This window comes from Gossypium arboreum, chromosome 1 (genome assembly GCF_025698485.1).
Source record: "Gossypium arboreum isolate Shixiya-1 chromosome 1, ASM2569848v2, whole genome shotgun sequence".
Taxonomy (NCBI): domain Eukaryota; kingdom Viridiplantae; phylum Streptophyta; class Magnoliopsida; order Malvales; family Malvaceae; genus Gossypium; species Gossypium arboreum.
The window spans coordinates 75,972,633-75,984,065 of NC_069070.1; the positions used below are offsets into that span (position 1 = coordinate 75,972,633).

General features: G+C 32.2%; 1 protein-coding gene and 1 long non-coding RNA gene across 2 annotated transcripts; both read left to right on the top strand.

Moving 5' to 3' along the window:
• The first annotated feature begins 806 nt into the window (after positions 1-806).
• LOC108480112 (S-adenosyl-L-methionine-dependent tRNA 4-demethylwyosine synthase) lies at positions 807-4,844 on the top strand. Its single transcript, XM_017782987.2, has 8 exons — positions 807-1,865; positions 1,994-2,109; positions 2,608-2,783; positions 3,051-3,241; positions 3,335-3,421; positions 3,833-3,990; positions 4,081-4,291; positions 4,381-4,844. Exons 1-8 carry the CDS (start codon positions 1,029-1,031, stop codon positions 4,519-4,521), a joined length of 1,917 nt encoding a protein of 638 aa, XP_017638476.1. The 5' UTR covers positions 807-1,028; the 3' UTR covers positions 4,522-4,844.
• Positions 4,845-5,827: 983 nt separating this feature from the next.
• Positions 5,828-8,152, top strand: LOC108482722 (uncharacterized). The gene is made up of 3 exons (XR_001870923.2): positions 5,828-6,064; positions 7,097-7,217; positions 7,862-8,152. It is a non-coding gene; the product is annotated as an uncharacterized LOC108482722 (long non-coding RNA).
• Positions 8,153-11,433: the final 3,281 nt, after the last annotated feature.

Here is an 11,433-nt window from a genome sequence, read left to right on the forward strand (position 1 = left end):
ATATTAATTTCATGAACATTAACTATATCATATAAATACCTGATTCTCCACACTAAAAGGATACACAGCAAAAACACTTAATAGTTTAATGATTAATTATTGAAAGGGCAGCAAATTTATGAAAAACAATGAAGATGAAAAAGAAAACAAAATTAAAAAGAAAATTAATAAATTAAAATAAATAAAGGTTTCATAAAATGGTTGGTTGCCTTTTCTTTTTATATATATATATATATTTAAATATATTACATAAATTTATAATTTTATAATTTTATATTTTAATTCTATAATTATATATATTTGAATTTATTTTATATAAATAATGATGTGTCAATGATGATGTAGCATTTTCATCACATCTTCATTGATTAGAGTGCACTAACAGTTTTGGGAAAAAATATAATTTAAGTGTCTAAATTCATCAAAATATACTTGAATATGATAAAAGAAATAATTTAGAAGACAATTTTATATTGAACCTTATAATAATTTACATGCTAAATATTTCACATTATAAATAATTAAAATTTTAAATAACGTAGGCTATCAATCAACTCGTGCATGGATGTAAACTAATTAATTAACATTATTTTTATTATAATATAATAATTATTAATACATTAATAAATTATTTCTAATATTAATTTAATAATAATTAAGTCTTAATTCAATTAGTATAAATATTATTGTCTATACAAGAAGACATTATTTTTTAATTTATGGGTTAGGTAAAAAAACAAATATTATCTCTACAAACTTAAATGGTGTAATTTTATGTGTTTAAAGGTTTTGCAAAATTTGAAATATAGAGAGATAATTGGATCACTGTTGAAGTAGTATACGATACGGGCTCGATTTCTAAATTTCTAAGCCCAATAAATAAATAAACTCTGATTCTGATTTCAGGTCACCATCTCTTCGTCTTTATGCCGCCTACTCCCTCCACTTCACCACCACGATGAGCGCCTCTACTCCCTCATTTCCGCCAAAACCCTGAACAGAGAAAAAGGAAATAATAGATCCCAAACATGACCCCTTCCTCACTTTCCACCCGCCTCACCCTCTTCGCTCTCCTCTCCGCTACTACCTTTTACTTTCTTTACAAATCCCGCCGCCGCTGCCTAAAACCCCTCAAACATCTCCCTCTAAACCCTAACCCTAGACCAGGTAAGCTCTTCTTCCTCAGCCAAACCGGAACATCCAAAGCCCTAGCTCAACGCCTCCTTGACCTCCTCTCCTCCAAGAATAACATTCCTTTCGACCTCGTTGATCCCCAGACCTACGAACCGGAGGATCTCCCTAAGGAATCCCTAATCATTATCATCGCTTCCACCTGGGAAGATGGAAATCCTCCCCAAAATTCTAAATTCTTCGTCAATTGGCTCGCCGAAATCAGCACTGATTTTCGCGCCGGGAATTTGCTGCTTTCTGATTGTAAATTCGCCGTCTTTGGAGTCGGTAGCCGGCTTTACGGGTACACCTTTAATGCGGTGGCGAGGGATTTGGGAAAGAGGTTGAGAGGGTTGGGAGCGACGGAGATGGTGCCGGTTGGGGAAGGTGATGTGGATGGAGGTGAATTGGAGAGTGTCTTTGAAGGGTGGAGTGAAAAGGTGGTCACTGTTTTGAAAGGGGGATTGGTGATGGAGAATGAGAATGGCATTGTTTATGAGAGTGATGTTGAAAGCCTTGAAAGTGATGATGACGATGATGGAGAAGGAGGAGGGGAAGACATTGTTGATCTTGAAGATATTGCAGGTAAAGGGCCATCGAGGAAAAAGTCTGTTAATGTGGCTGAAACTAATGGGAAATTGGATGGGAAAAGAGAGATGGTAACTCCAGTTATAAGAGCCAACTTGGAGAAACAGGTAACTTTGTTTAAGTGGATATGCATCTTTTGCTGATGAAAGCATTTTATGTTGTTGATTGCTTAATCTTAGTATGCCATTGCACTTTTTGGTCTAATTGACATCCTTTTACTGCTGGGAATTTTCAGGGATATAAAATTATTGGTTCACATAGTGGTGTTAAGATCTGTAGATGGACCAAGTCTCAACTTAGAGGACGAGGAGGTTGTTACAAGCACTCATTTTATGGAATAGAGAGTCATAGGTGATTGCGACTTTCTTATGCACCTATTAAGCTTTCGATGATTATTTAGTTCTGTCTCATTTCAATGTTGTGGGACTGATATCGTTTTACTATTTCTTTTTTCATATTTCTTCCTGCTTTAAGGTTTAGTTACGCTTTTCATCTCATAAGTCATTAGTGTCTTGCCATTTTTATGGTGTTCCTTGATTTATAATATGAGGAGAATTCGATATCACGTTTATACTTCCAGAAAGATTATCTTGCCTTTTGCACCCTCAACTAACATAAAAGGAGTCTGGAAACAAGGAAGTATGCATCATGTTGGTCTATAAGTGGCTGTAGTTGATCTCATGTACATCTGTCTACATTGAGTTTGATCATTTTATGTATTTCATAGCAATGAAACCTCATTTTGTAATTTACTTAATACATTGTACAATCTTTTTTTGTCCTATCTTCGCTTCTTGGTTGCAGCTATTGTCCTGCTATTTAAATTCCTTTAACTTCTGAATTTGACAGATGCATGGAGGCTACACCTAGTTTGGCATGTGCCAATAAATGTGTTTTCTGCTGGAGGCATCATACGAATCCAATAGGGAAGAGTTGGCAGTGGAAGATGGATGATCCCTTAGAGATTGTCAATACTGCCATAGATCTTCATACAAAGATGATTAAGCAAACGAAAGGAGTTCCGGGTAATTTTCATAAATTTTTTCTTCTAATTATATTTTCCCTTTATCATGGGGTTTCCTATAGTTGACTTCTCTTCTACTAAGTTCTGCCTCAGACAATTTAGTCAATGCACCTCAATTATGTCATAATCATTTCATAATTGAGTAATATATGGAAGGATTAGAACTTCGTAAGATTTTCTGTTACAAATTAAACTCTTAGACATAGGATTGCAACAAAGATCTTCCCTTTGAATTTAACAGGAGAGTTTACTCGTCCTATTGTTGCAGGTGTTACACAAGAGCGATTGATGGAGGGTCTATCCCCTCGGCACTGTGCCCTATCACTTGTTGGTGAACCAATTATGTATCCTGAAATTAATGCGCTTGTGGATGAGCTGCACCGAAGGCGAATCTCTACATTTCTAGTAACTAATGCACAGTTCCCTGAAAAAATTAAAATGCTGAAGCCTGTAACGCAGGTCTGTTGCTGTGAATCTATCTTAACAATGCATAGATGTCCAACAGAGTCTTCTATTCCTTATTAACCTAGTTAATTTCTTTTGCTCATGCAGTTATACGTGAGTGTAGATGCTGCAACAAAGGATAACTTGAAGGCAATTGATAGGCCACTCTTTGGGGATTTCTGGGAAAGATTCATTGTAAGTGTTTTATTCTCGAAATCTAAATAACTGAGCTAAAACATTAAGAAAGAAAAAAGAAGTCAAGTTTCTTTAAATGAAAAGAATGATTGTTGGAGAAGAGAGATAATGCAAAGCAGAAATATGGCAGGCATCAAATTCTTGAAGCTAGAGACTAGCAGTGTACATCTGGAGTTTTGAATTACTGTTGATCTGAAAGCTTTATAGCTGCCCTTACCTTGCTATGGATAAGCATATTGGCAGATTCCTTATATCCCAATTAGAATAGCTTTCTGTTTGCATTAATCTGAAATGCTATTTACTTAACAGCAATGTTAAAAGTCCCGAACATGTTCTGGTTTTTTAACTTCTGTAAAAGCGAACTGCTGCTTCATCTTTGTACTTTTCTTATTGGCAATATCTTTTATTCAGGATTCCTTGAAAGCTCTCAAAGAGAAACATCAACGAACTGTATATCGCTTGACACTTGTGAAAGGATGGAATACAGAAGATGTAGAGGCTTATTCTAAACTCTTCGTCCTTGGGAAGCCTGATTTTGTTGAAATCAAAGGCGTGACATACTGTGGATCGTAAGTCTATTGGTCATACTGTTATTTGTTGTTTTACTTTTATCAGCAAAACTGCCTGCCCTTTCTCAGCCACGTTGATATTTCTTACAGTTCTGCCACATCAAAGTTGACAATGGAGAATGTGCCATGGCATTCTGATGTTAGGGCTTTCTCGGAGGCATTGGCTTTGAAAAGTGAAGGGGAGTATGAGGTTGCATGTGAACATGCACACTCATGTTGTGTCCTCTTGGCAAAAACTGAAAAGTTCAAGGTCAATGGTCAATGGCATACATGGATTGACTATGAAAAGTTTCATGACCTGGTTAGTGATAAGCATCAATTTCATTGTGGGAAGAGTCTCTAGACTATAAACTTATGTTTGAAATATTTTGTTTATTGCCAATGGTGCAGGTGGCTTCAGGAAGACCTTTTGACAGTGAGGATTATATGGCTCTCACTCCGTCATGGGCCGTCTATGGAGCTGAGGAAGGTGGATTTGATCCTGATCAGTCTCGGTACAAGAAGGAGCGACATCACAAGTCAAAGCGCTGAGCAGTTTGTATTGGTATGAGCAAATATAGCCATTTTACTTGGGAAAGATGGTTAATCATTTAAACAGTTTTGGTTTAGTTGGCCATAATATCTGATTTAAATGATAGTGGGTTTTGTTTTTTTTTTTGGTGGGGCGAGGAGTTTTTTTTTTTTTTTATGGGGGATAAAATAGTTAAATGGTAGTGTACTGCCTTTCTCTTTGTTGTATTCATATTATCTTAAAAACAATTTTGATTTCAAACGTTGCCCATGTAGGGGTCATGCAAGTGGCTCTATTGATTTCTCTAATTTATGCACCTACATATAACCATTGTGAAGGAAAATTGATGATCATAAAAAGGGAACTTTTTCTCGAGCTAAAATGATTCCGAACTGTCAATATTATCAGCTAACATCAAAAGTTGTGCAGTTTTCAAGACATTCATCATGACATGCAAGTTTAAAGCAAACTCTAAAATGCATGCATCCAATGTAGAATCAGTTTGATTACAGCTAAAACAAATTTGGTATTGTTGTTGGCAACTCCAAGAATAATCTTATAGTGGAGTGGATTGGAGAAGTTTATGCCATTGCTGCATTCCCATAGTCCCTACAAGCTAGTCTCTTCGAGAGAGATTCCAAGCTCATCAATTGACGCGAGGCTTTTGAGGCAACTGCATGGTAAGAGTAGATCATTGTATTAACATCGAGATTTTATTTTGTCTTTTCTACTAAAAAAAATGAGTAAATTAGTCTTTGTATGTTAAAAAAATAAATTAGTTATTTTGTTAAAAAAATTCATCTATTTTAACTATTAAAAGCTAATTCATGTACGTTGACATGAGGTACATATTATGTGTAATTATTTAGTTATTTTGTCAATCATGTCATTTTTTAATAGTAGAAATAGATTGAAATTTTAACTGAAAAGACTAATTTACTCAAATTTTATGTAGGAGTAAAGTGTAAAATACAAAAATGATATGGCATGTATGTGGTAGCATCACATCCCGATGCAACACTTAATTATACAAATTTTTCAAGATTGTTAAGTAATAGTCCTGGCTTAAGGGCATGCCAAGAAAAGTTTTAGGGCTAGTTGAGATACTTTTAAAAAACATTTTTAGAACAAAAAGTGCTTTTGAAATAAAAAAAATTTCTAAACAATACATTTTTGGGAGAAAAATGTTTTTTAAATGCCAAAAATTGACCAAATGCAAAAGTAAAAAATTTGAGCTTTTGCTGCAGCCAAAATCACTTTTGGGTGCCAAATTACTTTCTTACCCTCATTTAAACACACCAACAATATTTTTTTATTACTACAAACCAACTAAAATCATATTTTCTCTGGTTCTTTCAACTTTTGCAACAGTTCCTTGAACTACTTTTCCTACTTTCCTAACTTTCCCTTCCTCTGGTTCTTTCAACTTTTGTAGCAGTTTTTTGAACTACTTTTCCTTCTTTCATTTTTTTCGAATATAAGTTTGATTTGTGAAGTAGCAGTGGAAGAGGACTTGGCCTTCTTCTTCAAAGATACATTTTTTTTTAACTTTGTTCCTTCAAGGTATATTTATTATTATTAGCATCTTTTTCCTATTTTACTTTCTCCAAGAAAAGGTAAATGGCTTTGGTCTCCATCTAAAAATGGGTTTTGTTTAGTCTCCTTCTATTCACTTTGTTGTTTTTAACTCTTAAGTTGTATAGGATTTGCTTTTGTGTTCATTGATAGTGTAATGTACAGTAAGTTGTTGATGATTTCCTGTCAAATTCCTTGTTGAATGCTTGGCTTTACTATTGATTACGATCTATAAAAAAATATTAGTAGTGAATTTACCTGAGCTATTTGAGAATTCCCTGTCAAATTTCTATGATTTGCTTGTTTGCTTCACTGGCTAAAAAAGCACATCTACCAAAAGCACGAGCCCAACTAAACTTTCACTTATATGCTTTTAGATGCATGTTTGTATAGATAATATTTAACTAGTAAAATACTTATCTAAAAAATTTTGTGAAATTCATGAACCTGCGTAAATAGTATTGTTGTATGCAAGGGATAATTGATATATACAAACTACATTTAAAAATTATTTATTTATATTTAAATAATTTTTGTAATATTGATTTTCAATTTTATATGTGATCATATATATTTATATAATAGATGAAAAGTACTTCGATTGTTGAAGTTAGTGGTGAAAAGGACAAAAAAATGTGGGATAAGAGATTAACAGAAATATTTTGTGATCTTTGTATTAAAGAGATATTGAAAGGCAATAGACCTAGTACTCATTTCACAAAAGAGGGATGATTGACAATATTGGCCAACTTCGAGAATGAAACAGACAAGATTAATTCAAAAAGACAATTTAAAAATAGGTGGGATGCCTTGAAAAAAGAATAGAATGCTTGAAAAAAGCTTAAAGGCGAAGATACTGATCTAGGGTGGAATCCTACAAAGGAAGCCGTTGATGCATCAGATGGTTGGTGGGAGAGTAGGCTAAAGGCATATTAATAATTCTTACCATTTTTGTTTTTTTTTTTTTCTTATTTATGAGGTTGTTGATAATTTCTTATTAAACTATCAATTTATATCTAGGTTGTGCTTGAAGCTCAAAATTTTAGAACTTCGGGCATTGATCCTGAATTTGAAGGGAAGTTGGACCAGATGCTCATAGGGATGGCTACCACTGGTGATAAAGCATGAGCACCTTCTTTAGGTACACTCCCTAGTGAATTTTTTGAAAATGTTGACAATGACATTCTTGAAGAGAATGAGGAAGAAAATGCGATAAATGATGTCTACATTTCAAGTCAAGTGGGATGTGACTTTGATAGAAACAATAAAAAAAGAAAAACACTTCAGGTAGGAACTTCACATTTTAAAATTGGAAAGAAGAAATTCTCAAAGCAAATTAAAGGGGCTATAAGATTGTCTAGTCAAATTGAAAAATTATGTAGTGTAACTAATAATATGAGTCAAGCCACATCTAGTTTGACTCTTATTATGGATCCATATAGTATTCCACAAGCAATTCAAGTGCTTGATAACTTGTCGGAGGAAGTTCCAAGAGCTAGTCTACTATACTTTTTCTCACTAAAATTATTAATAAATAAGGACAAACGAACTATGTTTTTATAAATTAATCCCAGGATTAGAGCTTGGTGGCTTAAGACGGAAATTGATGAGAGTTCAAAATTTTCTAGTCTTCTAAGGTCTTGAAATATCTACTATGTGACTTATAAATGTCATCCATGTGTAATCTTTGTTTGGCTATTTATTTATGTTCTATTAATTTATGTATAATCTAGTTTTATCAATAGTTGTTTATATTTGGTTTTTGAATATAGAATTTGTTAATAGGTGATGAGTATGGTTGGCAATTCTAGTGGTGATGGAAGTGATGATGAAAGGGAAAAGAATGAGATTTTACAACACATGGAAAGTTTTAATCGATTATTTCATGTTGTATATTCTTCTGTGTAATTATATTATGAGAAGTATATTGAAGCAACCATGTATGGATTCAAAATAGTCAGGCGAGACATGAAACTAAGAGATCCTTAACGGTCATGAATCATGTTGCCTGATTAATTTTAAGATATAAAAAATTGTATTCACAAGTCTGTTGAGAGTTTTGGAGACAAGATACAATTTACAAACTTCAAGACATATCTTCTCATGAAATTTTGGGAATTTTTTTGTCAATCTTGGGTACTGGTGCAAAAGTTTCTCAATTTCGAGAAAGATTTCAAAGGTCTGAAGTAACAATAAGTCGATACTTTGCAAATGTGCTTGAGAAAGTTTCAAGGATGTCCATTGATATAATTGCACCCGATGGTCGTTATTTTAACTCAATACTCAAACAAATACGTAATGATTCTAAATGTATGCCACATTTTAAGGTAAAAATTTAAAATTATATTATTATATTTTAATATTTTTAACTAAAAACATGTACGAGACTAATATGATTATTTATATACGATTGCATATGTGCAATGATGGTATACATATTGTCGCTATTCTTTCACCAAATGAACAAATTCCCTACATTGGAAGAAAATGTGTCTCGACTCAGAATATTATGGCAGTATGTGATTTTAATATGTGTTTCACATTTGTTATGGCTGAATAGGAAGGATCGACGCATGACATTTGAATATTTCTTGATGCAATTCGAGATCCAAAATACAAATTTTCGCACCCACCAAATGGTAAGATATTTCTTTTTTCTAAATAATAAAGTATAAATTCTTTAAATTGATAATTTTAAAAAAATAAACAACTCTTGAATTAATTATTTATCATATTATGACATGGAGGAAAATATTATCTTGTTTATTCTGGATATCTTCAAACGAAAGGTTATCTTGAATCATATAGAGGACAACAATATCATTTACCTTTCATAGAGGTATACCTATATCTGGTAAATAAGAGATATTCAATCATTCGCATTCATCATTACGTAGTGTGATTGAACAAACTTTTAGTGTTTTGAAAAAAAAAAGGATCATTTTAAGGGATATGCCAAGTTATAGTTTTGAAAAGAAAACAATGATCGTCGTTGTTACAATGACAATACACAATTTTATCCGAAAACATGTCAGTCGAAATGATGTCGATTGTATAGAACACGAAAATATTAACAAGGCATATGAGAATATTATTGATTCAGAAGATGTGCATGATGGAGAAATTGATGTTGATGATGATGGTGAATCAAACAATTCAAGTGGTTATGAAATGAAATTAACGAGAGATGCCATAACTTATAGTTTAATGAATTCACTTTAAATTGTCAATGCTAATCTAAAATTTTTAATTTTTATATTGGGTATACAATTATTACCCCTTTTAAAACTTAATTCAAATACATAGAATATTTGAATTTATTAGATTTATATTTTCTATGTTATGTTAATATCTAATATGATTTATATATTCAAATTACATTTAAAAAATAAAATAATACAAGTTATTTTAAATATATCTAAAATTTCTAATTCATGTATTAAAATATTATTAATAAGTTATAACAATTTTTATATTTTATTATAATCTAATTTGATATATTTCATATATAATAACACTAACGAATTTTAATATCATTTAAATACATCTTTTCTTCCTTAACATTATGTCCAAAATAGACACTTTATCTTTTTAAAATATTTTTCCATAGTAATACTAAACACTTAAATCTTAAACCAAAATTTTCAAAATCACTTTTGATAAGACTTTTCACAATATTTTTAAAAACACTTCTCAACAGTAATGCTAAACTAGTCCTTACTCATTTATAGCTTGTAGATACATTGATAGTACCTAGATTTACTTAAAAATAAGATGAAACACCAAGTTGAATATGTAAATGAAACAACATAAAAAAAAAAACATCTAGACAATTTGTAACGCCCCAATTTTCGGGAATTCTGTGAATGTTGGCATAGGTTTAATTATGTTAGTGGGCCTCTAGAAGGCCCAAGCTTAAGATAGAACCAGGCAATTTTAGTTAATTTTTTTGTTCCATAAGAAAAAGGGGGTGAAATTATGAAATAGGGCCTATGTGAAAATGTTTGAAAATACTATAGGCTAAATTGAAGTGGCCAAATAAATATGAGTGCAAAATAGGAAGATTTGCATGACAAACCTCCCATTTTACATGAAGTGGCCAGTCATCATGTTGTTGTAGACAAAATGTGCACTTGATATCCATAATTTATGGTACAAATTGATACAAATTGGTAATGGGTTAGGTAAATGTTCCATGATAATGAGTTAGGTAAATGTTTCATGATAATGGGTTAGGTAAATGTTCCATGATGGAAATTTCATGTCTTTTGTATTAAAGAATTAAATGGATGAAATATGAAATTTTATTAAAAAAAAGGGGTGAAAAGAACAAGTTTTGTCCATCTTTGTTCATCATAGCCTAAAGTTTGAGAAGAGAAAGGAGAGGAGAAAGCTCTTGAATGTTCGGTCACTTGGGGAAGAAAATTGAAGGTAAGTTCATGGTAGTTTGCTTTTATTTTGAGGTATATGAGTTCTTCTTAATTCTACCTTAACTCTTGAAGCATATTTTGGTTTTTGGTTGTGTTGTGAGCATTTGGTCATGAATTAAAATGAAGGAAATGGTAGTTGTTTCATGTTCTTTTGATGAAAAACGGAAGATAGGTGAAGTTGAGCCAAACAAATGAGCATGCATGTGCCTTAGATGCTAAGGGGAAAAATCGGCTAACATGTTGTGCTTTAAAATGATGAAATGGAGACTATACTTAAGTAAACCCATAGATATGTGATGATTGATTGGTGATATACATGTTTAAATAACATGCATGCAAGTTATGTGTGAAAGAGTGATTTGGTAATAAATCTGCTTGGGACAGCAGCAGTAATGTGACTTTGGAAAATCACCATAAATTGTGGGAGATGAATTAGAAGCTGAATAAATTATGTAATTAAAGATTATTGAGTCTAGTTTCAAATGAAATAAACAAGAACATATTTTGAATTCTGTACAATGAGAAATTTGATTTGTAATGAAGAGTGGTCAAATTAGTCAAACAGTGAAACATGGGAAACTTTGAGAAATATCTGGTATTGATTGGATAAACCAAAAATTCTGAAAATTTTATGTATAGAAGATATATGAGTCTATTTTCAGGGAAAATTAATGGCACTTGATTTGGAGTTTCGTAGCTCCAGTTATAAATAATTTAGTGACTGTTGCTCAGGAAGACAGCTTGCAGTGAAATTATGATTATGTGGTAAACACTGACAAAAATTTGTTAATGAGTTGCTTATTGATTTCTTATAAGCTTACTCTGATCTGTAGGTGTAGTTGGCCGAATATTGTAAGGGGTTAATACGTAGTTCGTATTTGAATAGTTAGATTAACGTGTTAGTAATCCAATTGTAGGCGGTTCGTG

Coding starts and splice junctions, on each gene's coding strand:
- LOC108480112 (XM_017782987.2), top strand. CDS start 1,029: ATGACCCCTTCCTCACTTTCCACCCGCCTCACCCTCTTCGCTCTCCTC. Junction 1,866..1,993: donor GAGCCAACTTGGAGAAACAG/GTAACTTTGTTT, acceptor GGGAATTTTCAG/GGATATAAAATTATTGGTTC. Junction 2,110..2,607: donor TATGGAATAGAGAGTCATAG/GTGATTGCGACT, acceptor TGAATTTGACAG/ATGCATGGAGGCTACACCTA.